The 27491-nt window shown below is 42.2% G+C and overlaps 1 protein-coding gene across 6 annotated transcripts in view; it reads right to left on the bottom strand.

Moving 5' to 3' along the window:
* Window positions 1-5589: 5589 nt before the first annotated feature.
* Window positions 5590-27491, bottom strand: part of QSER1 (glutamine and serine rich 1) — a 69302-nt gene continuing 47400 nt past the window's right edge. Inside the window, exons 5-13 of one of the 6 annotated variants that reach the window (XM_075837768.1) lie at window positions 20519-20781; window positions 18798-18914; window positions 16733-16866; window positions 15350-15597; window positions 9597-9737; window positions 9201-9298; window positions 8566-8718; window positions 7109-7204; window positions 5590-6136 (exon numbers count right to left, since the gene is read on the bottom strand). In XM_075837768.1, the coding sequence (XP_075693883.1) occupies window positions 5996-6136; window positions 7109-7204; window positions 8566-8718; window positions 9201-9298; window positions 9597-9737; window positions 15350-15597; window positions 16733-16866; window positions 18798-18914; window positions 20519-20781 (1391 nt within the window). In that variant the 3' untranslated portion in view covers window positions 5590-5995. Of the gene's footprint in view, window positions 6137-7108; window positions 7205-8565; window positions 8719-9200; window positions 9299-9596; window positions 9738-15349; window positions 15601-16732; window positions 16867-18797; window positions 18915-20518; window positions 20782-27491 lie in introns of all 6 variants that reach the window. The other 5 variants (XM_075837766.1, XM_075837771.1, XM_075837767.1 and 2 more) reach the window with 5 other exon arrangements.

Below are 27491 nucleotides of genomic sequence, written 5' to 3'. Positions count from 1 at the left end.
GGCATAAATACAAATCTATTTCATTTATAAAAGGTTTGCCTAAACACAGTGGATTTTTGTACACGATTATACAAGAATGCGTCATATTTTGTCATTTTTCCCATATTTTGGTTAGTGTTGGCAGAAAGACAACTATAATGCTGAATTCCTAAAACAGTGGTCGAGCGTCGCAGACATACGAAAAACCACAAGTACAAAATCTGCTAAAAATGGTAAATGCTACAGAGAATAGAAAAAAGTCATCACCTTTTGTAGTATAAATATCCCAAAACTATTTATACTACATATATTCCAATGCCAAGAAGTCAAATATAGTAGGAAATGCAGATAAAAAAGGGAAAATTTAACTCTGGACCTTGATGAAAACCAGTAAAGTTACAAAAAGGAAAAATACAACCCGTCCCCTCTCCGGCCATGCCTGTTTTATTAAATACTTGTATTCCACATAAAATAAAACATCTGCAACACCTCAAATAACTTAACATTATGCCACTCCTCCTGCAAATGATTGAATAAATTGATACATTGGCGCTAATATGTCCCTACAGTCTGACACTAATCATCCCTGATTGCAGTGGTGTTAGACTGTGTAGGTCCATGCTCCATTGACAAAAGGAATAGCAATTGCCCATTTTTCATACAATTCCAGGAAGAACAACGGAGGAATAGCAAAAATCAGAGTTCTAAGAAAAAGGTTTTTTTTTTTTATTATTGGGAATGCAAGTATTTACTGAAACTGACATGTCCTATTTAAAATTGTAAATATCGCTCCAAAAATATTAGAATTCAGTAAGATTAGTGTCCCGCATTGCACCAATCTGTACTAAGTCCCCGATATATATTTTTATTAAAGTGTACCTCCAGCTTCCTGAACCTCTCATATTAATCACCATCCCAAGACAATTTCAATGATACCTTATGCATGTGTCAATCGAAGCAATTTTGATGGAGATATGGGGGCAGATTTACTAAGACTGGGGTGTAATCTGCTCCGCTGGAATAAGAAGCTACAGATTTATTAAGAGGCGCAGATTTCCACTTTAGTTTATGGCCTAAATGATAAATTTGTTGGACCCCCTTTTGAGAAACCACGCCCCCTGTCCAGAAAAGTGACATAGGGTGGCCTAAAAGTGGCAATTTGCAAATTTTTAGCCCTTTCGCGACTTTTCTATGCCAGAAAACTGGTGTAGAAAGGTAGATAAAACCCCCCAATATGTACATGTGCATCTGGTAGTGGGTTTAATCCATGCCCTTCCTGAGAATCCTATGAAAATGTGAAAAAAAAATAATAATTGGAATGAAATCTAAAATAGTACAGGTCACGACCGTGAAAAATTCATAATCCCAAAAAAATATAAAAATGGAAATGACAGGTATAGTACATGTGTACAAGATGCTAGTGTAATAAGTGTTGGCCAAATTGTTTAGAATTTTTTTTTTTTTTGTACAAAAATGAAAACAAAACCATTTTCGATCATCAAGCAGGGGTGGTATACATTGAATGACCGAAGAACAAGATAACCATTGAAAACAAACTAGAAAAAAAAAAAAAAAAAGGAGGACGGAGTCACTAATAATAATACAGGTTATAAATCCTACAACAAACACAACCAAAACAGAGTATTAACAATAATGATATTTCCATAAGGGTCAGAAACCAAACATAAAATACATAAAGAAACACAATGAACGAAAAATATATAATATACCTAAAATTACGTAATAAAACACCTCTCAAACCACTTTTGTCCTGGCCAAAGGGTCAGTAACCAGCACCCCAATGAAACCTAGAATTCTAGTTGACTTTACGGAGAGCTCCGTCAGAAAGACGTTACGGATCGGTTTATTCTATTATTTCCTGCCTATTGGTCCAATCTAAAACTGCTGATGGAGGGGGTGGGGGTGGACAGCAATGAGACTTCCTCCCCAACTTGAGTTTGTGTTGCCCATAGCAACCAGAATTGCTTCCCTCTAACATTCACTAGCAGAAACATCTAGTTGCTATGGGCAACACCTATAGTTGTGTTGTCTTTGCATAGGTCTTATGAATAAACCCTATGGCACACTCAGATGTGGAGTATTGATCGTATGTCTAGACATATAGAAAGAAGTAAAATCCCCCCCCATTCAAGATTTGCAATTGGCTCACTATTGGGCAACATAGGGCACATAATCAGACACTCGATTTATAGATTGTATTGTATGTGTTGGTAAATCAGCTAGTTCTTTTACTACAGACCTGGCGGCTGAAGATTTGTTTTTATCATTCCGGAAGTTGCCTACTCTTTATGACTATAGACAGTCCGGAGGAGCTGTTTATGGCAGCCTGTAGTACGAAAATAAAAGCTATTTCCTGAAATTGGGTGACGAGCCGAGCTCCAAAGTGAAGGTATCTATAAATCTAGCAAAGCAAAAATGTCGTGAAAAATGTATTGCAGCAAACGGCACGCTAATTCACAGTACAGTAAGTGGATACGCTGCATACAGACATGGCTACCTCCACTGAACGTAGGCAATGCGCACCTCAGGGACGCTACAGCAATCTAGAATTATTATTTAGATACGACATCAAATTACTTACATTCTCTGTATTAAAACCCAGAGCTCCGATCTCTGGGAGCGCGGGTGGCTATGTAGGTAGGAGGGTCTGAGGTACGGATTAAATATAGACGAGGGATATTTAAAAAGCATCCTTGTTCATATTCCAGCCATATGGATAGTCATATATATACAATTACCAGCAACATATCAGCACACAGAGACCAAATTATAAAAGGAGTGTTCAACAAAAATGGCATTTATCGGGTTTTCCCACCATGGACAGTTAAGACATATCCACAGGACATGTGAAATGTCAGATAGATGCGGGTCCCACGTCTGGGACCTGCACCTCTCTCTAGAACGGGGACCCCTAAACCCCGCTCTGCGTTGTGGATGATGCAGGTGAATTCCGACCATGAAGGAAGCAGCGTAACTCGCTGAGCTGCGCTGTTTCCGTAAGCCCCATAGAATTTAATAGTAGTTACAGAAACAGCGTAGGTGCTTCCATAACTACCATTTATTCTACGGGACTTACGAAAACAGCGCAGCTCAGCGAGCTACGCTGCTTCCTTCTTCATGGTCGGAATTCACCTGCATCATCCGCAATACAGAGCAGTAGAATGGGGTTTAGGGGGCCACGTTCTAGAGAGAGGTGCGGGTCCCAGATCTATCTGACATTTATGACATACGAATCCTGTGGATGTGTCATAAATGTCCCTGGTGGGAAAACCCATTTAATACATGCTCCTACCCAAAAAGGCTCTATCAAGGTGACAGATTCCATTTTAAGATGCCCATACAAAGATGAACGTTGGTTGAACCAGCCATCTAATGTGTATGGGGGTGTCCACACTCTCCCCCAACGGCAGACGTCCGGTGAAAGAAGGATCAGGCATGTCGGATTTCAACATGCCGGGTCTACTGCTCATGTGAGACAAGCTGCCAGGGGTGTCTGACAGCAGCTTCGTCCCCTCTCCCCATGGAGAGCACATGCACACTTGGCCGATCGTGCATGTGTATGGGGTTGGGGGTGTCGAGAGTATGATCTCCCCAAGCCCCACTTATATAAAAGGTACATAGAATCCTTCACTTACATCAATTAGGGGCGTCAATCGCGACAAAGGTGCAACTTTCCTAAAATAGACCAAAGTCCTGATTCTAGCCCATGTCAATTGCATGGCCTGAAGGGGTCAGTAGTTAAGCTGTGGAAGAGCATGTCCTGGACGTGTCATCAAGAAAGTCCCTGCGCTGTAACATAAGCGCTTCTGCTCATACAGCACTGCCGGGACATGCTCTTCAGAAGCTACACATTTGGTGGAGGGATGCGGGCACCAACTTCTAAAAAGTAAAGGTTCCCTGAAAAACGAAATGCGTTTTTCTAGGTTTTGTCTCCGTCTACATTCAGCACATGGCACAAAGGCATTGAGGGAAAGGGTTAGGAAAACATGTGGCAGAACTTTTGGCAATCAAGGCTCCATTAACCGAATACATGTTCAGTAAGTCATTTATTTCCAAGGATCAGAAAATTGGTTGCATTGTCTACATTGTAAAAACTATAGTAACCCGCTATACATTTCGCCGGTTAAAACCGCAGCTAACATCTAGGTGGGAGGAGAGGGGAGAGGGATAGAAGCATTGCTTAAAGAGGCTCTGTCACCAGATTTTGCAACCCCTATCTGCTATTGCAGCAGATAGGCGCTGCAATGTAGATTACAGTAACGTTTTTATTTTAAAAAAACGAGCATTTTTGGCCAAGTTATGACCATTTTTGTAGTTATGCAAATGAGGCTTGCAAAAGTCCAAGTGGGTGTGTTTAAAAGTACAAGTCCAAGTGGGTGTGTATTATGTGCGTACATCGGGGCGTTTTTAATACTTTCACTAGCTGGGCGCTCTGATGAGAAGTAACATCCTCTTCTCTTCAGAACGCCCAGCTTGTGACAGAGCAGATCTGTGACGTCACTCACAGGTCCTGCATCGTGACGGCCACATCGGCACCAGAGGCTACAGCTGATTCTGCAGCAGCATCAGCGTTTGCAGGTAAGTCGATCTTACCTGCAAACGCTGATGCTGCTGCAGAATCAACTGTAGCCTCTGCTGCCGATGTGGCCGTCACGATGCAGGACCTGTGAGTGACGTCACAGATCTGCACTGTCACAAGCTGGGCGTTCTGAAGAGAAGAGGATGTTACTTCTCTTCACAGCGCCCAGCTAGTAAAAGTATTAAAAACGCCCCGATGTACGCACATAATACACGCCCACTTGGACTTGTACTTTTAAACACACCCACTTGGACTTTTGCAAGCCTCATTTGCATAATTACAAAAATGGTCATAACTTGGCCAAAAATGCTCGTTTTTTAAAAATAAAAACGTTACTGTAATCTACATTGCAGCGCCTATCTGCTGCAATAGCAGATAGGGGTTGCAAAATCTGGTGACAGAGCCTCTTTAAGATATATTGCATACAATGTGAAATCAACATGTCAATGAAGGGGATTTACGGAAAGGAAAAAATAATAAAACACAACAGGGAGGTGTATCATTACAAAGACCCAGGAAACAGAATTAGAACCACAATATTTTCTCTGTGAAAAATACAACTATTCGTGAGATAAAATGTACAATTGTTTTTGTTTTGTTTTTTCTTAAAGAAAAAGCACAGTATAAAGGAAAATAGTTTTCTTCAAAACAGGGAAAATAGTTCATGTCATTTTTATCCATTATAATATAATTTGACACAAAAAGCAGTCAAAGGATTGCACCAACTCCGCGTCCAGTCTCCTGAACTAAAAGAAACTTGTAAAAGGAGTCCTTAAAGCGTAACGATTTTTTTCATTTTTTTTTTTTTTTTAATCACGGTGGCTTATCATAAAGTGATGTATCGCAAAACTCTGTTTTACAAAATTTACAATATTCTCAATGCGGTTTGCCGGAAATTAAAAATGCAAATATTGTCCCTGCACGTCCACCTTATACTTTTTCGTATTTCCTTAGCACGGGCAAAGGGAGGAGCGTGAGTGTTTGTTTTTTTTTTTTGTTTTTTTTTAAACTTTTAAATCTTTACAGAGGAAACAAAATGTAGTAAAGCAGTTAAAGTGTTAACGCTATAGGTAATAAAGAGATTTATTCTATAGTTTAGTGCATGCTGTATCATTTTGCCTGGAAAAACAAAAATATGCAATAGGCAACAGTTTACAAAATGAATAGGGGAGAAACGTGCCACTCGTCGCCCTGATGTATATTCATTCCTGGCATCCTCTCCATAGGTTCGGGCCTAGGCTGTATACTCCGAAGAAATCTACAGGGTACAGCTAGTCATGTATATGTGACATCAGAGTCTCGTCTCCTTTTTTTCAGTAAGTTAGTGCGGTTTGCGGGGGAATATACTGGAAGGAGAGCGGTGAGAGATGTAAATATGGTGTTGGAGGTGTCCAAAAAAAAAACAAGAGCCAGGTTTTAGGAGCATGTCTGTTGCACCCGGCTTAAAAGTTCACCAAATTTTTCAAAGAGATCCTCCACCCACTTCATGTTTTTCAGACAGTGGTTTACAAGCTCTGCTCGCTGTAGGTCCCGATTTGATTTCTGAACAGAGGTAACCTGAAACGGGAGGAAAAGAAAAAAAAATTGCAAAAATCCAGAATGTAACCTGTACAGTATCTAATCGAGGTAAACATTACGTAAAGTAAGCTCAATGCTGCCCCCTAACGTACAAAGTGAAAACTGCAGAAATGTATGAAACGCGTAATATAGACTTTTTTTTTTATGCAGATCCTAGATCGGGTCGATCACAACGACCCGTATGACCAGGATTCCCACGTGTACATGTTCATCATCCAACAGCTCTAGTCATGTTTGAATAAAACAAACGCAAACAATCAGGAGAGTTCAGATCCCTAGTTCACTTTGTATCTCAGAAGTCATCCACAGCCAAGTACCCATACCCAAATACAACGTACCCCCACGGCTATGATCGTACACTGCTGCGGATTAAATGCACAACTTGAGGACAGTGCAAGTGCCCCCTGGAGACATGGCATGTACCCCCTGGTAGGACCTAGGGTCTAGAGCTGTGCTGCTCAAAATGTGAGGCCGGCCTCACCAGTGGAGCGCCCCCTAGTCGTTAGTGAAGCAGTTTTCAAAGGAGTTTTTATATGCCACTCAGTCCTTTCTGATTTAGCAACATTATTGACTCTTTTTGGAACTTTTATTTTTATTGTTTTACAGAGTTTTGGACAAATGAAATTTTTTACATATTTTTAATTTTGGTATGGACTTTGACCGTAGATGGTAAGGCGCAGTTTTTGCCATGTACTGACTGGTGGGGTCCAAGTAGTTTCAGAAGAAAAGTTTGAGAAGCCCATGGAAAGGGCCACTAGACTGAGGATGTCCAAAGGGGACAAACCCCTTCAGGACTGTATAAAAGGTTTAATTCTCTATTCGGACACTCATTGTGACAATGCACGGTGAAAAATGGCCTGATATAGAGGGGTATAATGGTGGCAGCACTGGCAAAAAGAAATGTTCAGTGAACTTTACAGTCTGGTATTCGCTGACGGTTTAAGCACTTACCTCATCTTTGCATATAATGTATATGTGGTACTTGTAATGGTGGAGTGCATGATAGAGTGAACACAGCTGGGATTTTTCTGGATCTACAGTAAACTCCTGTTGAAAAGCAGATGTAATAAATGACATGGCTAGAAATGGTAGCCCCAAAATCTATTAAAACACGTTCAGCCAGTTTTCTACGTGGGAAAAATATGCACATCAAACGGAGCGCTACGTGTGCCGCGTCATCTGTGCGGTATAAACCTGTTGCTGCATATACTGCCGTAGTAGTAGGACGCTGCTGGGAGGAAGTCTCCTATTAATGAAACTTTGCCTAAACGATCAGGAGTGCGGCTGTCAATCATCACTCCCGAACACTACGGCTGTCTATTAGAGTAGCATGTTGCTAGGGCATACCTACATATTAATGCCCTCGCAACTGCCTTACACGTACACAGGGTAATATCCTGACATATGTATATGCTAGCATATTACAAAGTAAAAAAAAAAAAAAAAAATTATAAAAAGATCCCTTTATGGGATTAAATTTAACAAAAAAAAAAAAATGATAAAGAAAAAAAGCCGCCCAAAATTCACTTAAAAATAACCCCCCAAAAAAACAACCATCTTATTAAGTATGAAGTGGAAGACACTAAACAACAGACAAATTTGGTATCACCCCAACCACAATTACCCGTAACATAAATTTAGATCACGGCTTAAGATGACTGATTTGTAATTTAGTTCACCACCAAACAAAAACGAAGAAATATTTTATGGTCTACATCTTCCCATATTAAAAATGCATAAAAATAAAACGCTACAATGTAAAACAATGCCTCATACAGCAATGCTGGAGAAACAAAATTCAACAGGATTGGACAATAGAATAAGGGGAGTCAAAAATAAAAAGATTCTTTAGGTCCTAAAGGCCAAAACCGGTTAGGTCAGAAGAGGAAATCTAGAATATTATTAAAGTGGACTGGTTAGAAAGTGCTTCTTCTCCTGCAGAAACACGCAAGTAAATGACTACCACGGAACGAGTAGAACTACAGTAGTAAGTGACCAACAGGCTTCTCCTGGTTTGTGGTCTATTATAGTTAGAGGACCAGTCTGCTCTCCTGACATGTCTGTTTTAGTAAATACTTGCAAATCCTCATAAAAACAATTCTGAAGCATCTTTTCTTAGAACACTGCATTACGCCGTTCCTCTGTTACTCCTCCTGGAAATGTATGACTAAGTTGACAACTGGGCATAACCATTCCCCTTGTCAATGTTCTGACACTGTTAGACGGTGTAGGGAAACACACTACTGACAATAACAGAGGATCGGCACATTGCAGAGTTCTAATTAAAGAGGCTCCAGAGAACACGGTTTCAAATTTTTTTTTTTTTATATCTTTGCATAAGGCATAATGCTCACTATACAAAGCAAACAAAACAATGCTGAAAGGCAGGGGTGAGAGCGTTCATGTACCTGTGATTGCTTTGAAGCGGTTTTAGTGGGTCGCATGGTTTTCTTGTTGTACCACTTGCCGTGTACTTTTATTTTACACACAGAGGCACCTCCAGATTTTCCTTTCCCTTCCCGATTAATCGTGGTTATATCTGGATAATTTTCCAAGGCATTCTATAAATACAAAAGCAGAATGAGAAAGATTTAGTCCTTACAAAATCACTGCATAACAAGATTTACAAAAAAAAAATAATATTTTTTTTTTATTGATGGGCAATAAAGAACCACGGTTTGTGTGCCTCACTGTTCCAATTAATAGTGTACAGATTGATTACAGGGGTCTGGAGGTTTATACACAGAAATCTCAATCCCTAACTTTTTGAGTTTTAATTCCGCTCTATTTTCAAGATCTCTTCTTGCCGTCAGTGAATTTTTCTGACTACCACTATCTTTCAATGTGCCTCAGGGCGAGTTATTATTATCACCATTACATAACAACGGACAAAGACCAAGGACAGAAACATGCCCTATAAGTGAAAGAGTCAAAAGGGGTTTGATCCGACAAGTTTGCCAACAAGGAACCAACAATAGAATAATAATAATAATAATAATAATATTCTGGAATCTGTCATTTCAGATGCAAACTATTTCCGTACTTTCAATGGCGGATCCATCTGCAGCTTTGCGAGCAGTCGTCTCCTGTTCTCATTCAGCATCCCTTCGATCTTCCTCATGTGTGGCAGAAGAACATCATCTGAGAAGAAAAAAAAAACTAAAAGTAATATAAAGTGAAGGCATCCAAAAACGTGAAGTCTCTGAATCTCACGGATTATATACACGTATAGACATGTATTTGTAGAGAAGGGCTCCTGTAAATGGCAATATCACACCAACAGTGGCACAGTCCGAATTACTGACCCGTAGACCCTTATGTGAGGTACTGTACCCCCCTACAAGAGATGCTTCTAGGAGAATATACCATTGTATATGTATATCCGGGCAATAGCAGGGGGTCATGTTACTGATCTGTAATATGCAATGAGACCGTTTACCGTTATCTTTCTCCAGGTTTTGCATCACATCTGCATCCAATGCTATTCCTACAAGCAGCTCAACGTATCCCTTGAATGTCTCTTTCATGGCCCTGGTGTTCAAGAAGCGAGTAACGATTGGAGGCGGTGGGGGCTCAAATTCTAAAAGAAGGACGCAAGGTAAACAGGAAAATAAAATAAAAGTAAAAAAATGTTGTAACAAAAGATGCAAGTTATAGAAGCAGAGCTCCCCTGGATCCCACACGAGAACATTGCAAGAGGACTCGGTATTTCCGTGCCGATTTAGGCTGGGGTTACACGGCTATTAATACACGCATGCAGAGACAGTATAAAATCGCGGTCGCCATGCTCATGGGGAAAAGTGGAAAACAACCATGTGACGATCAGTTGTATGGAATTAATTTTTTAGTTGCAACTAATCTGCCAGATGTGAACATAACCTAAGGGCCGAGCCGTTGGTGTACAGGCCCAAAGACTTTCTATTGAGCCCGTACACTGTTACATCGGCATTCCGAGAAAAGCAGACCAGAAACTAAGCGGCTCAGCAGTCACCCGAGCGCTTCTGCCGCTTTGTTTTAGCGATTGGTGGGAGTCTCAGTGCTCGGACCCCCCACAGATTAAAACTTCTGACATGTCACTATGACAGGTCAGAAGATATCTGAAAGTTTAGTTACCCGGCGAGTACTTTTAACACGTTTTAACTTGTGTATTGACCCATCTACAACGGAGACTATACTATGTCCTGAGGATTGGGCTGCTATGGCGGCCATGTTTTGCGGAACCTGACAAAAGTTTACCGCTTAACTAAATGCAATGTTTAATAATTTGGTTCTAACCCTTTCCTCCATTAATATGGTTATCATTTTTCTGTTTCTGTCTTGCCGGCCAGGCACACTCTGCCTAGCCTCTCGGCGGCGTGGTGTGCATGGCCCGCAGGGGTTCAACCCGCGCCATAATTTGAGGTTATTGATGGGCCCAGCCAGGCCTTATGCTGATCAGAAGAGGGTCGGGATTCTTGACCGTGGTGCGGCCTGCCTGTCACTCTCCGCCCCGGGTCCGGGGGTGGTGGGTGGCAGGCATGCGGCTCCGCGGCAAGCGACACAGTGCGGCGGGTTATGTGCAACTGCACTGATTAATAGATATGTTTGAAATGTGACCATATGTTTGTAAAGGCCTCGGCGCGCCTGGTCCGCCATTTTATTTGAGGCAGAATGTTTTGGGAGACTATTGTTCTCTTCCCTCTATCCACAATCCCTGGTTTGTTTCCCCCTCTTTGTCATGACAACGCCTTGGGGTTCACCTCAATGGATTACCGTAACCACACCTTTGTGCCCAGGTGTTGGTGACCCCGGATTCTATCAGTAGTACCCCCTGTGCTACTGTCTACCCTACTTGGCCGATTTTCGGACACTTTCTCTTTTTTATTTTCTATGCATATTTGTCTCTATACCCCTTTTTACTTAATCTGTTTCTCCCACCCCTTTCCTTCCGGCCCTTCTTTCCCTTTCCCCCTGTCGGTCAGAACTCAGTATAAAAGTATTAGATCCTACAGATGGCAGCATCTGCCTTAAAAATAATCTCACATAATGTCCAAGGCTTCAATTCTCCACATAAACGATCAAAGGCATTTCATTTCTATAAAGCCTGTCGTGCGGACATTGTCTGTCTCCAGGAAACCAGATTCTCTGTCACTTCTAGACCAAAATATCTCAGCGCACATTTCCCTGTTTTCCACGGCGCATATGCTCATGAAAAGCGACGTGGGGTAGTTATTGCCTTCAGGAAGAATCTCCCCTTTCTTTGCAAAACGGAAATTCTTGACCCCACTGGTCGTTATGTGATTCTTGTTGGCACGCTATTTGATATAGAAGTGACATTAGTGGGATATTATGGACCAAATGATTTCCAAACAGGGTTTTTTTCCCACTTATTTAAATTGATAGATGCTAATCGAAAGGGCTTACTAGTGGTCATGGGCGACTCAAATCTGGTAATCAATCCCTCTATGGATAAATCCCCAGCCCCGACCGCACCCACATCTCAAACTTCCTCATCCACGTTTAGCGACATGTTACGCACGCATGATCTCCAAGACCTGTGGAGGGAACTTCATCCCAGTACTAAGGATTTTACTTTTTACTCCAACCCTCACTCCTCTTTTAGTCGCATTGATCACATATTTACGTCGCAGCGTTCACTACCATTATGCTCCGCTGCAAAGATACTTAGCACACCCTGGTCAGACCATAACCCTGTAGAGGTCTCCTTCTCTTCTCTGATCCCACGGGGGCTCTCTTTTAATTGGCGCCTAAACGACTCCCTATTGACATCCAAAGACTCATTTGCGCAGATTGAAGTAGCTGTTAAGGAATACTTTGAATTAAATGTGGGTTCCACGTCATCGCCGATAATACTATGGGAAGCCCATAAAGCCACCCTGCGAGGGGCTCTCATTAGGATGGGGTCCATTAAAAAAAAAAACAGAGAAAAGAAAATAGCAGATTTATACCGAACGTTAAATCAAAATGAAAATGCTTGGAAACAGACTCCTTCGCTTGCTAATAAGGCTTTGGTAGAGGCCACCAAACTAGAACTCGATCTTTTATTAACGGAACAGGCTGAGCGCAAACTACGATGGTCCAAACAGCGCTACTACTCGCAAAGCAATAAACCTGGTAAACTTTTAGCACGCCAACTGCGAGTTCCTGTGGTGCCAAAAGAACTTGTTAGATTGAGGACAGCCTCCGGAACAATAACAGCTGATCCTAATAAGATTGTCTCCCAATTTAAATATTTCCTTTCTAAATTGTACTCATCCCCCCCACCTTTTGACCCTTTGAAGGCTGAAGGCCTATTTGCTAATCTGATCTTCCCGGGCATCACCCCCACCAATCTTGATGCCTTGGAGGCCGAGATATCTGAGACGGAAGTTCAGGCGGCTATCAAGGAGTTAAAACCTTCCAAATCTCCTGGTCCAGATGGATTTTCCCCATTATACTACAAAAAACTTTCCCCGCTCCTAAGTCCGTATTTAACCCAACTCTTTAACACTATCCGAACTGGCACGACTCTTCGGGTACCAACCCTGACGGCACATATTGTAATGATTCCAAAACCCCAAAAGGACGCCCTTCAAATTACTAATTATAGACCAATATCCCTCCTGAACACTGATATAAAAATTTTAGCTAAAATTTTGGCGGCTAGAGTCAACCGCTTCCTTGACGGGATAATACATGGGGATCAGGCAGGCTTTGTCCCAGGCAGACAAACAAGCGATTGTACCAAGAGAGTTATATCCCTGGTTCACCTGGCACGTAAGAGAAATGTTGCTTCAATGCTCCTTTCACTTGACATTCAAAAAGCTTTTGACACAATATCCTGGTCTTACATGGATTTTGCCTTGGGGAAGTGGGGGTTTGGCAGCCATTTTATGTCTTGGGTGCACGCCCTCTATTCTAACCCTACTGCTAAAGTTTGTTATGCGGGTTATCAGTCTGCTTCCTTTTCTATTGAACGAGGCACCAGACAGGGATGCCCGCTATCCCCTATTCTATTTATTCTAGCGCTAGAACTTCTAGCTATGATGATTCGCCAAAATCCGAACATCAGGGGTCTGGAGTTAGGGGGCGTGCAACATAAATTGTCCCTCTTCGCTGACGATATGCTACTTATGCTCTCCCAACCCCTTATCTCCCTTCCTAACTTAATGCAAACTATCAGAATTTGCTTCAATATCTGGACTGGCGATAAACCCCACGAAATCCATCGCATTAAATATTAACCTGACACAACAAACTATGCACTCATTACAAAGCCATTTCCCCTTTCAGTGGGCCAGACATTCATTGAACTACCTGGGTATTCATTTGACCCCCTCCTATGATCAGCTGTATTCCGCTAACTACCCCTCCCTTATCCGCTCTCTAACATCCTCGATGACATGCTGGCAATCTACATATCTATCCTGGATGGGACGCATCTCTGCAGTCAAAATGACCATCCTTCCAAAGCTCCTCTACCTGTTTCAAACCCTGCCAATCAAAGTCCCACCACACATTTTGCGTCTTATTCAGAACCGGATTTCTTTCTTTATTTGGAGGGGAGCGCGTCCTAGAATATCCAGGTCTACACTTTGCTCGCCAAAGGCAGATGGGGGCTTGGGGGTTCCGAATATTTCCAAATATTACCAAGCAGCTATGATAGCGTCCTTAACTAAATTGCATGTTTCTGTAAATATGCCTTTATGGGTATACCTGGATATCCCGGAGACGTCGCCAACCCCGATCCAATCATTACCGTGGGTACCCCCCTCCCTTCGCTCTCCTCATCTTTCCCCCACACTTACGCACATTTTAACGGTATGGGACTCTGTCAAATATTCTAGCAGATTGATCTCGCCGCACCTTCCTCTCCTTTCGCTGTGGCATAACCCCCTGTTCTCCCCAGGCGCGGACAATTATCTTGCATTTAAATGGTGGTGGTCGAGTGGTATACTCAGAGTTCATCATCTTCTAGCGCCCACTCACTCTCGGATTCTCTCGTTCTGTGAGCTTCAGACCTCTCGGCAGATTCCCAATGGCGAAGTATTCCGATATTTACAACTCAAGAATTGGATTACTTCTCTTATTCATAATAAGACTGCTTCTGACTCCTTCTCTCAGTTCGAGCGAATCTGCGAAACTAGCCCTAACACTAAGGGGATCATATCAATATTATATAAGTGGCTTCTTAACAATCCCACACCTGTTCCTCACACATATGTGGATCGATGGCACCGGGATTTGGGGGTGACGCTTGAACCAGCAGATTGGCACAGTATCTGGAATACAATGTCGCACTGCTCTATTAATATGAATATCTTAGAATCAGCCTATAAAGTCATGATGAGGTGGTATCTGGTTCCTAGTCGACTTGCCCGCGCTTTTCCCACCTACCCCGACTCATGCTTTCGTGGTTGCCACACTCCCGGTGACATGCTCCACATCTGGTGGTCCTGCCCAAGGCTTATACGATTCTGGAGTAGGGTGTTTGGCCTCGCCCAAAGTTTATTCGGCATACTTATACGTAGGGACGCTAGGATAGCTCTTCTCCATTACAAACCTCCAGAACTCACGAATGCACAATTTCGACTATTCTCTTATATCCTATTGGCTGCTAAAATAACTATCGCCCACTCCTGGAAAAAACGTACAGTAACTTTTGCAGAGGTCAAAACAAGAATAGACCAGATATTTGTGAACGAAAAACTTACAAGTATCTTATTAGATAGAGTTGCCGGATTTGAGTCGCTCTGGTTACCCTGGATTAGCTACGCATACCCTCACCTGCCTGCCAATAGGATTACTGCTTATTAAAGTCAAACGACTTCTTTCATAGCAGATTTCTGGCCGACAACCCCCCCCTTACCTTCCCAGCTTTCCGCTATACTCTTCCCAATCCTTCTACTCCCCCCTGTTTCGTCTCTTGTCTTTATGCTGTTTCTTTTATTATATCGAACCTGCATATTTACTGTTACTGCAACCACGAATATTCGACACTTTGTCTTTATAATTGCAATATAATTTGCTGAGTGTATAGATTGATTTTTTGTTCAGTATTATTTATTTGTGTTTTCGAAATATGCCCTTTACCTTGTTGTAAAAAACTTTCAATAAAATTTGTTGAAAAGAAAGTTTAGTTACCCTTTAATTTTCATGCAAGGAAAGACTTAAAAGAAAACGATATATAGTGGAGGTTAATAGAAGGTTTACTTTGCGTGTTTCTTCCCATTATTCGCCACTCCTCACCTTCCTCGTCACTCTGCATGTCTGGTGAGGAGTCTGACTGAGAAGATGAGAACTCCTCTTTCCACTGTTTCCTCTTCTTTGGTGGAGGTTCAGCCTTCGTCTTTGGCTGTTTGGCTTTTGGTTTGGCGGACACGACTTTTGGTGGTGCGTTCTTCTGCGGTGGAGTCTCGGTGGATGCTTTGTTACTCGCATTGACCTTCGTATGGGTGTTTCTACTAAAACGAGAAGGAAGACAAAATAAGAGTCAGCATCAACGGGTCAGAAAGTCATCACTTCGAGAAGCTAATCTAAAGGATTCATGGATGTCCCAATGACGTCAGTATTATACCCGGATAGTTATATGGTGGGTACACATTCCACCCACTAAACACCCCTCAAAATACCAGAGTGGTTTATCATAAGATCCCTCTAAGCCAATCAGCATCTCTGAAAAGGATCATATGATGCACCCTGTGACACCTGTTTCAGAGACGTCTGGGAGTGTATGTCACATGATCCTTTTCAGAGCTGCTGACTGGCTGACCGGAATCACATGACTCCACAGAACTAAGAGCTTTCTGTTCAGCCTTCCTTTGGGGGGGGGGGGGGGGGGGGGGTGTGCAATTACACCCACTAGTAGAACTATTAGGGTATCATATTGACAATCTAACTTAAATACGTCCATCATAGTGACCGATATCTTTTAAGGGCAAACCATAATTTCCAACATTATTTTAAAAAATTATGTTCACATGTTGCTGAAAACCGCAGGGGTAACACATATATATATATTTTTTTTATTTTTATTTCCACATTAACTCCATTGTTTGTTTTTTTCTCCCCCAAATATTTAATGTTTTAAAACACCAAGGGAGGGGACAAAGAAAAACCTCCTCATAGGGAGTGTTCGGGCTTTCTCCTATATTCCCCCTTGCACATTGTTTTGCTATTTTTGTTTTAGAGGGCCATTTGTGTTTCAATCAGAACAAACATGTCATACGGGAATATTTATTTCGAAAAATACCTTTAAAAAGGGATTTTTTCCAGTAACAGGTTCAGCTATTATCTTGCCGTTAAAGACTAAAAATAACAAAATCTGGTTCTATTCGCATCATGAATACAAAATCGCTATAGTATGGTGGTGTTAGGGGCCCAAAAACGAAGTCAGATTAAAGGTTTTGATCCAAAAGTTATATATTTTTTTTTATTATATATATATATATATATATATATATATATATATATGCGCTTCTACCCATTTTTTAAGCCAATTTTCTTCATTGACGACACAAATTCGAGGACCTTTCTACAATACAGTTTATGTATTCTACCGGAAAAGATAAAGAATATTATAGGAATGACTAGTACCTGGGAATGGGAGCTGCCTTGCTCTTGGGTTTTTTTGAGCAGACCCTCACATACTCCTTTTTGTTTGCGTTCTCCACAAATTTCACATATACCCGCTTATATTTTGTTTTGGCATCTCCAAAGTAGCCAAGGTACTGAACAAGGGAATAAATCAAAATCGGTGTTAGCGAGAACCAACTGCAATTATCCATAGCATTTATCAGAGATTCAACTAGAACAAATACATCATCAATAATATCAGACATGCCTAAATAAACATTAAAGAGGTTCTGTGTGATTTTACATTGACAGCCTATCAATAGGACCACGGGAGCACCACGCCCCCTTCACTGCAGTAACGGACTTCGCAATATCCACATGCGCGTGGCTGCATCGGGTGCCGCAGTGCAGTTCATTCAAGTGAACACGTGTGGACATAGACGTGAAGTTCTGCAGTGGGCACCGCTGCCAGTCACCCATTCAATTATACATTGATGGACTAAACTACGGGTAAGACCTCAATCCCAAAAACTCTTCAATAGCCTCGAACGGTGTTGACTGACACACACACACACACACACACACACACACACACTGGCCATTTTATTAGAGACACCTGTCCTTTTAGGATTGGAGCTTCACTGTATGGAAACTAGACACGTGGCTCCGCATAAAATCAAGTGAGCAAGTTTCCTGTCGATCAGTTCAGTGTGATCCACATTAGAATGGGGAAAAACAAGCGATCTGAGCGACTTCCATTGAGACATGGTCACTGGTGCTGGACTAGCCGGGCCAATATTTCAAAATCTGGCAACCTTGTGGGTTTTCTCATGCGAGTGTCTAGAGGATACCGACAATGATGTGATCAAGGAAAAACATCCAGCCAATGGGGATCCTGTGGACGTCAACAACTCGTCGACGAAAGGGGTCAGAGGAGGATGCCAAGAATTTTTCTGACAAGCAAACGTTGCACAGTCAAGCAAATTAAAGCTGAAATACAATGCTGGTGCTCCAACTACCATGTCCGAACACACAATTGGTCGTTCCTTAGCGCGGATGAGCTGTACCAGCAGACGACCAGTTCCAGCGCCATTGCTATGTAAGAGACAAGACTCCAGTGGGCAAAAGAGAGCAAAACCTGGATCAGTGGAAAATTATCACCTGGTCAGATAAAACCAGATTTCTGTGGCACCATGTTCATGGGAGGGTCCACATTAGGTGCAAGCAGCATGAATCCATGATCCTTTCCTGTCAAGTGTGACCAGTTCAGGCTGGTGGAGGTGGAGTGATGGCGTGGGGAATGTTTTCTTGGCACACCCTCTGATACCTGTGGATGGACGATTGATCAGTTGGGCTTACCCAAGTATGGTGGCCGACCAAGTTCATCCCTTCATGGCAGCGGTTTACACTGTGGCAGGAAGATAGTTTCGCGGGAACTGCGAAAATCTATTATGTCCACATGGGCCAATATTCCTGTGGAACTATTTCACCACCCGGTAAAGCAACGGACACCCTGACGGAACCTAATAAAGTCAATGGATTACGTCGGCCGACGGTAGTGTCCGTCCTGCAAGAGAACCAGCGCTTACGGTTTTTCCATTGTTCTACTCCTCTGATGAAGCAGAACGCAGGGGGTGAACGTGGCCTAATGCCACGTTTCACTGTGAATTGCTGGAGGCTCTGTGCCGCTGTGGGGCCTTAAAAGCTTCTGCTTCCAATACTGTATGGTGGGTACCATTTTTTTAAGTAATCCCACTGGATCAGCGCCTGAAGATTATTGACTTCCTTGTAGAACTTACTTTAAAACTATGATGTTCCTAGCTCCAATTTGGGACCAAGAGTAATAAAGTGATAGAGAAAGTGCGAAAAAATATGGAGATTGTATAGAAGGTGTGTGGGGGGGGGAGGGGGGAATTTAGTGACTTATTTACTTTTTATAAAGAAAATCATAGCAATAATCGCATATTCACAGAACCCGATGGCAGTGGGCCTCCTGGTGTATGAAGATTCATAGTTTGCACATAGGGATTTGTAAAGCTTAAATCGGAAGATCAACAGGTCACCTGCTTATGACCTCAGAACTTACACTGTTTGTGGCAGCAAACGCCCTTTGTCCTTCTCGAATTTCAGGGATAAATTTCTGGAGCAAGGCCTTTTGGACTTTCCAAATGGCCGGAGGTTCCTTGCCAGTATACAATGCTTCCTTAAAAGTGTAAAAGAAAGACAAAATAATGCAAGGTCATCAAATAGCGCAGACACATTCTGCAGCACTGTACAGAGATGGTCACCATTCACATCAGTCCCCAAGAGGGTTGGTTCAGTCTAATTTCGCAAAGAAACACACACAGTAGGGTTAATTTCATAGAAAGCAAGCCAATTGGACCCCAGCACTGCAAGGCAACAGTTCTAACCACTGAGCCACCATAGTGCCCACATAAAAAGAGAGTTCTGAGTGTGATCGGACTGCCACCGATCCGGTTGCTGGAATCCTGGCGATCAACTGATACTAACAGGAAAATCTTCCGGCACATACCAAGTCCTCCAGAGCAGGAGCCATGCTTAGCAGGGACTCTCCCTGATCTGGTTAAACCTGGACATTTCACGGTCATAATGATTGTACATAAAATCATTACGACCGTGGAAAGCACCATATTTAACCTTTTTCCGCATTTTCACGTACATGCACGTCGGGGATTGCAGCCTGTTGGCGCATTCCCATGTGCATGTATGTGATGGGGATCGTGCGGGCACAGAAGCTGTGCCCGCACGATCGCCCCGGGAGCCCGGCTATGACTAACAGCCAGGCTCCTGCTGCAACTGACGAGATCGAAGAAACTTTCAAATCCCAGCCGTTTAACCCATTAAATGCCGCAGCCAATAGCGACCGCGGCATTTAAATCTATTGACAAAGGGAGGGAGCTTCCTATGTCACCCATCGGCGGCCCGCGAATGCGATCTCCGGTCGCCAACGGGTTGCCACGGCAGCCGGGTGTCTAACAAAGACCCCCAGGCCTGGCTGTATGCCTATTAGGCCGTGCCAGAGGCTGCGATCGCAACACAAAGAATAAAGTGAACACATTAATTCAACTGTATAGTGAACGCCGTACAAAAAAAAAAACAACGGCAAAAATCGCTTTTTTCTACATTCCCCCACCAAAAAAATATAATAAAAGTTAATCAATAAGTCCCATGCACCCCAAAATAGTAACTATGAAAACTACACCTTGTCCCGCAAAAAACAAGCCCTCACACGCCTATGTCGATGGGAAAAAAAAAAGTTAGAACTCTTGGAATGTGAAGATGAGAAAAATAAAAAAAGAATGCTTGGTCATGAAGGCCAAAATAGGCCCGGTCGTTAAGGGGTTAAAGGAGTTCTCTCAGTAAAAACATTGATGGCATATCACTAGGATAAGATCTGAACGTGGTGATCCCTACAGATTGCTAGGAAATCTTTGGGCCACTTCCGCTTCCGTTGAGGGTGTATAGTTACGCCACTTCATTCTAGTGATCAGAGCGGGCCCAAATAGCTCTAGAGTGGGGTCCATCCTATGTCATCAATGTCTATGCTGAGATCGTCCAGTTTAGGTCAGGACTCCCCGCATGTTTACACGTATCATCAGGATTTATACACTTCCTTGTCAATGTAACAGTGACTTCCCAGTGTAAAATAAAATATTCATTCAAATTCAGAATTCATTCACAACAATCATAGTTATTGTTTTTTTTTTGGTTGTTCAAAGTAAAAGTTTATACTCCATTTACAAACCTGTTCTCCAATCGGAGTTGTGATTTTATGGGTAAACTTACTTTCAGCATATCTATGTCTTCAATCTTGACCACAAACTCATCGCGCTCCCGGTAAATCCCCTCTCCTCCACTTTCCGTGCCCTCGTCATCCGTGAAACCTTCAAGTGCGATGAGCTCTTGCGGCTTGGCGAGCTGCTCGGACGGCGTGGGCTCACTTTGGGTACTTTTCTGTGCCTCGACCACTTTCAACTTCTCCTGACTGGTTCTTGGCGAAGGGACTGGCGGAGATTCCTGCTTCCCTGAAGTTGCCGTCTTGTCTCCTTCTCATGAGAAAAAAAACAAAAAGGACATTTGTAAAATCACTCAAGCTCCCACTTGTTAAGCAGCAGCAACTTCTTTGAGGTTAGAGATCTGCCACGTGCTAATATTTTCTTGGCTCAGTTCCCTGGAAGGATAAACCTCAGAGTTTCCAAGTAATTGATGGAGACCACTGACAAGTGAGAGGAGTTATTACCAGTATTAGTTTAATGCTGTGGTGGTAATTAAACAGAGCAGTCTACCCATGCTGTCAAAAAATGATAAAGTGCGCAAAAACATTCTTCTTCATTGTATTGCTGCTATAAATCAAGACCACTGCGGTGGAGGAATCTTCTCTTCTTCAAGGAAAAGCAATTGTCAAGACATGAGTAAGGTTGTGAATAATTAGGACATTATAATCGACAGTCCATTTAATTTCAAAGATAACAGTGTAATGCTTTATTTCCCCTGTGGGGGCGCTGCAGGGAAACTGACCACTTGCTGCCAAGTTCACTAATAGACTACAGCTGATCACTGGAGGGCACAGCAGCAGGACACCCTACGATCAGCTCATCACATAGAAACCCCCCTAACAAAAAGGGACTGCCCAAAGCGGACAACTCCTTTAGCATTTTTTAGTGTCCGTAATGTTACCGGTGCGTATCTAAAAGGGTTCATCTTGTTAACTGCAAATCATAATAAACGATTCCGCAACTTTTTTTTTTTGTACTTTGTTGAGTATCATTTCCTGACTATTTTCAAGATATCTGCTTGCGATCAGTGAGTTGAAACATTGATAATTAAAAAGACGAAAACCCATCCTGACCAGGTCCCGCTCACACAGTTGAGGGTTTGTCACAATGAATCGTGTAGGTAAAGCTCTGTCTGGCTTTCTAGACTCACTATTCTGGACTATCCTAATACGATCGTACATTTAAGCAACAGCTTTAAATGGAGTAAATTAGGCCAACAAGATCGTTTTCAAGCAGAGTTTTTTGAGGAATTGTAACACAAGAAGCATTTTAGAAAAAAAACGACAATGATTTAGCTGGACAATTCCTTTAAATACTATTTTGCTTTATCAACTTTAAAAAGTCATAAAATAATCCACTGTGATTCAATGCGGATACGGAGAGGTTTATAATCATTCTGTTCCTTCTTTAGTGAAAATCAGCAACGTATGCACCGATTTCCAGAGGAGTTCGTGCTAATGCCCGAAATCAAACATGAACAAGCAATGCTGCAGTATAAAGAATGGATGGTGGACAGAGTCGCAGCCTGAGGCCTCTGATGAGAAACAAGATGGTTTTTAAGGTACTTCATAGAAAATGCAGCTAAAAACGGAGATGGTACTTTTATTGAAAACATTTACGCTCTGATCTTTGTTAGAAACCAAATCAATAGACCCAAAAATGGTTCTCAGCCAGACATTTAGGAATATCTCAGGACCACCACAGAGAAGCGTGCCTGGCATTCCAGAGAACGGGCTAGGTCCCCAAACTATTAACCCCTTCCCGACATTTGACGTACATGTACGTCATGGAAAGTACTGACTTCCCGCATCTTGCCGTACATGTACGTCAAACGTTTGGCACCGGCTCAGAAGCTGAGCCGGTCCCATCATCACCGGATCTCAGCTGTATCTTACAGCTGACATCCGACTGTAACGGCGGGGACCGAAATTAGCTTCGATCCCCGCCATTAACCCCTTAAGTGCAGCGCTCAAACGCGATCGCTGCACTTAAGGTGTTTGCAGCTCATCGGAACCCCAGTAATGAAATTGCCGGGGTTCCGGTGGCTGCAATGGCAACCGGAGGCCTAATACTGGCCTCCCGGTCTGCCTAGCACCGAAGCCGGTCAAGATCCGCCCGGCGGCGGAGCCTGATCGGCTTCTGTAGCTGCCGGCAAGATGGCGCCGGGTCAGGAGCTGATCCGGCGTCATCAGCGGTGGAAGTCAGCTGTACTGTACAGCTGACATCCACCTGTAACGGCAGGAACCGGAGCTAGCTCCGATCCCTGCCATTAACCCCTTCGATGCAGCAATCGAAAGCGATTGCTGCATCGTAGCGGTTACAAGCAGATCGCCAGCCCTGACAGGCAATCGGGACTGGCGACTGCTGTTATGGCAACAGGAGACACAATGGTCTCCTGCTCTGCCATTACGGAAGCCGATTTAGGCCCCGCCGGGAGGCGAAGCCTAAACGGCTTGCTGTCAGTGAATGACTGACAGATCTAATACATTGCACTACATAGGTAGTGCAATGTATTAGAAAAAAAATAATCTGACCGTTGGACCTTCAAGTCCCCTAGTGGGACTTGAGAAAAAGTGTAAAAAAAGTATAAAAAAGTGTAAAAAATAAAAGTTTGAAAACAATAAAAGTTTCAAGTAATCAAATAACACACAATCCCCCTTTTACTCTTATCAAGTCCTTTATTATTGAAAAATAATAATAAACCATATGTATTTGGTATCGCCACGACCATAACGACCGGAGGTATCAAAATATTATATTATTTATTGCACGCGGTGAACAGCGTAAAAAAAACCCGTAAAAAACGTTACCAGAGTTTCTGTTTTTTAGTCACTTTGCCCTACAAATATTACAATAAAAAGTGATCAAAAAGTCGCACGTATCCAAAAATGGTACCTATAAAAACTATAGCTCGTCCCGCAAAAAACAAGCCCTCATACAACTCCGTCGACAAAAAAATTAAAACGTTATGGTTCTCACAACTTGGCGACAGAAAAAATACATTCTTTTTACAAAAGTAATTTTATTGTGCAAAAAGTTGTAAAACATAAAAAAGTTCTATAAATGAGGTATCGCCGGAATCGTACTGACCCGCAGAATAAAGGTAACATGTAGTTTATAATGCGTGGTGAACTCTGTATAAAAAAAAACAAAAAAAAGCTGTGCCAGAATTGCGTTTTTTGGTTTACCTGGCATCCCAAAAAATAGGATAAAAGGTGATCAAAAAGTCACATGTACCCCAAAATGGTACCAATAATAACTACAGCTCGTCCCGCAACAAACCAGCCCTCATACCGCTACGTCTATGAAAAATAAAATTAGTTATGGCTCCAATAAGTCAGGAAATAAAAAAATATGCAGTTGTGCCCGAGGAGAACATTTCTTCTGTTTCAAGAGGCGATTTATCAAGGACCTAAAATTAGGGAACCAGGAAGGGAGGGCCCAATCATATCCGATGGAAGCGACGGTGCCCGTATTATACCAGGATAACACTTTCCCAGCAAAATTCCCCAAACTACAAAGGCGCGGAGTGTGGACCAAAAGGGGGATAAGAAATGACACCATTTATCAGTGCGACACCGGCCTGTGCAGAAAGGATTGCTTCACAGCGTAACACACATCTATGGATTATTTTTATTTTTTTATACCACCTGACTATGCCCCTTATATACTCCGCCCCGCTTACATGTACCCCCACATTATAAAACACCAGCAATACTCAAACAAATATAGTACCAAGCAAAATCCGCTCTCCAAAAGCCAAATGGTGCTCCCTCGGCCCTGAACCCTACAGCGTGCCCAAACAGCAGTTTCCTTCAACATATATGGCACCGTCATACCCGTGAGAACCCTTTTAACAATTTTTGTGGTGTGTGTCTCCAGCGTCATAAGCTGGGCATGACATATTTGCCACTGAATGGCATATCTAGGGAAAAATATAAATTTTTAATTTGCACCATCCGCAGCGCATTCATTTATGGAAAAGACCTGTGGGGTGAAAATGCTCACTACACCCCTTAATAAATGCCTTGAGGGGTGCAGTTCCATAATGGGGTCACTTATCAGGGGTTTCTTTTTATTATTTCACATCTGAGCCTCTGCAGTTGTGAACCAATACTTTGTAAATCGCCAAATTAGGCCTCCACTCCGCATGGTACTCTTCACTTCTGAGCCCTGTCATATGTCCAGACAAAAGATTAGGGCCACATGTAGGGTGTTTCTAAAACCGGGAAACACCGCATAATAATTAGAGAGCTGTCTTGTTATGGTGGCACAAGCCGGGCACCACATATTGGCATATCTATGGAAAAAAATCCCATTTTCACTCTGCAACATTGAGCGCACACTAATTTCTACAAAACACCTGCAGGGTTAAAATGCTTACTACACCCCTTGGTAAATGCATTGAGGGGTGTAGTTTACAAAATGGGGTCACTTCTGGGGGGTTTCCACTGTTTTGGGCCCACAGGTGCCCAGAAACCAATCCAGCAACATCTGCACTCCAAATGGCGGTCCTTCCCTTCTGAGCCCTGCCGTTTGCCCAAACAGCAGTTTATGACCACATATGGGGTATTGCCGTACTCGGGAGAAATAGCTTTACAAATGTTGGGTTCTTTTTTTCCTTTATTTGTTGAGAAAATGAAAAAATTTGCGCTAAAGCTACGTCTTATTGAAGAAAAAGGACTGTTTTTATTTTCACTGCCTAATTCTAATAAATTCTATGAAACATCTGTGGGGTCAAAATGCTCACTACACCCCTAGATGCATTCTTCAAGAGGTGTAGTTTCCTAAATGGAGTCCCTTTTTGGGCGTTTTCATTGTTTTGTCCCCTCAGGGGCTTTGCAAATGTGACCTGGCCTCCGCAAATCATTCCTGCTAAATGTGATCTCAAAAAGTCAAATAGTGCTCTTTCCCTTCTAAGCCCTGCCGTGTGTCCAAACAGCCGTTTATTACCACATGTGGGGTATTGTTTTACTCGGGAGAAATTGCTTTACAAATTTTGTGGTGCTTTTTCTCCTTTAGTCCTTCTGGAAATGAGAAAAAATTAGCTAAACCTACATTTTCTTTGAAAAAAATGTAGATTATTATTTTCAGGGCCTACTTCCAATAATTTCTGCAAAAAAACTGTGGTGTCAAATCGCTCACTATACCCCTAGATAATTTCCTCAATGGGTGTTGTTTCCAAAATGGGGTCACTTGTGGGGGGTTTCCACTGTTTTGTCCCCTCAGGGGCTTTGTAAATGTAACATGGCCTCCGCAAACCATTCCTGCTAAATTTGAGTTCCAAAAGCCAAATGGCGCTCTTTCCCTTCTCAGCCTCGCCGTGTGTCCAAACAGCCGTTTATTACCACATGTGGGGTACTGTTTTACTCGGGAGAAATTTCTTTACAAATTTTATGGTGATTTTTCTCCTTTAGTCCTTGTGGAAATGAAAAAAAATTAGCTAAACCTACATTTTATTTGAAAAAATGTAGATTTTCATTTTCACAGCCTACTTGCAAAAATTTCTGCAAAAAACCTGTGGGGTCAAAATGCTCACTATACCCCTAGATAATTTCCTCAAGGGGTATAGTTTCCAAAATGGGGTCACTTGTTTGGGGTTTTCACTGTTTTGTCCCCTCAGGGGCTTTGTAAATGTGACATGGCCTCCGCAAACCATTCCTGCTAAATGTGAACTCCAAAAGCCAAATGGCGCTCTTTCCCTTCTCAGCCACGCCGTGTCTCCAAACAACCGTTTATTACCACATGTGAGGTATTGTTTTACTCGGGAGAAATTGCTTTACAAATTTTGCGGTGCTTTTTCTCCTTTAGTCCTTGTGGAAATGAGAAAAAAAATCGCTAAACCTACATTTTCTTTGAAGAAATGTTGATTTTAATTTTCACGGCCTACTTCCAATAATTTCTGTAAAAAACCTGTGCGGTGAAAATGCTCACTACACCCCTAGATAATTTCCTTGAGGTGTCTAGTTTCCCAGATGGGGTAACTTTTGGGGGATTTTGACTGTTTTGGCACCGCAAGAGCCCTTCAAACCTGACATGGTGCCTAAAATATATTCTAACAAAAATAAGGCCCCAAAATCCACTAGGTGCTCCTTTGCTTCTGAGGCCGGTGTTTCAGTCCAGTAGCACGCTACGGCCACATGTGGGATATTTCCTAAAACTGCAAAAACTGGGCAACAAATATTGAGTTGCATTTCTCTGGTAAAACCTTCTGTGTTATAAAAAAAATTGTATTAAAAATGTATTTCTGCAGAAAAATATGAAATTTGTAAATTTCACCTCTACTTTGCTTTAATTCCTGTGAAATGTTTAAAGGGTTAAGACATTTTCTAAATGCTGTTTTGAATACTTTGAGGGGTGAAGTTTTTAAAATGGGGTGACTTTTTTGGGGTTTCTAATATATAAGGCCCTCAAAACCACTTCACAACTGAACTGGCCCCTGTAAAAATAGCCTTTTGAAATTTTCTTGAAAATGTGAGAAATTGCTGCTAAAGTTCTAAGCCTTGTGAGGTCATAGAAAAATAAAAGGATGTTCAAAAAACGATGCCAATCTAAAGTAGACATATGGGGGATGTTAATTAGCAACAATTTTGTGTATTATAACTGCCTGTCTTACAAGCAGATACATTTAAATTGAGAAAAATGCTAATTTTTGCAATTTTTCGCTAAATTTTGGTGTTTTTCACAATTAAATACTGAACATATCGAGCAAATTTTGCCAGTAACATAAAGTCCAATGTGTCACGAGAAAACAATCTCAGAATCGCTTGGATAGGTGAAAGCATTCCGGAGTTATTACCACATAAAGTGACACATGTCAGATTTGAAAAATGAGGCTCTGTCAGGAAGGTCAAAAGTGGCTAAAGAGGGAAGGGGTTAAATCAATTCCTGTAACGCTACTGGTTGCCTAAGGAAATTAATAACCTAACTGCGGGGAACTCCACTAATCTCCACAGCATGCCATGGAAGGGAAAAGCAACCCA

The sequence above is a fragment of the Rhinoderma darwinii genome, chromosome 9 (assembly GCF_050947455.1).
Source record: "Rhinoderma darwinii isolate aRhiDar2 chromosome 9, aRhiDar2.hap1, whole genome shotgun sequence".
NCBI lineage: Eukaryota > Metazoa > Chordata > Amphibia > Anura > Rhinodermatidae > Rhinoderma > Rhinoderma darwinii.
Note: the sequence above shows the minus strand (reverse complement) of the source record. Positions and strands in the feature narration are given on the sequence as shown.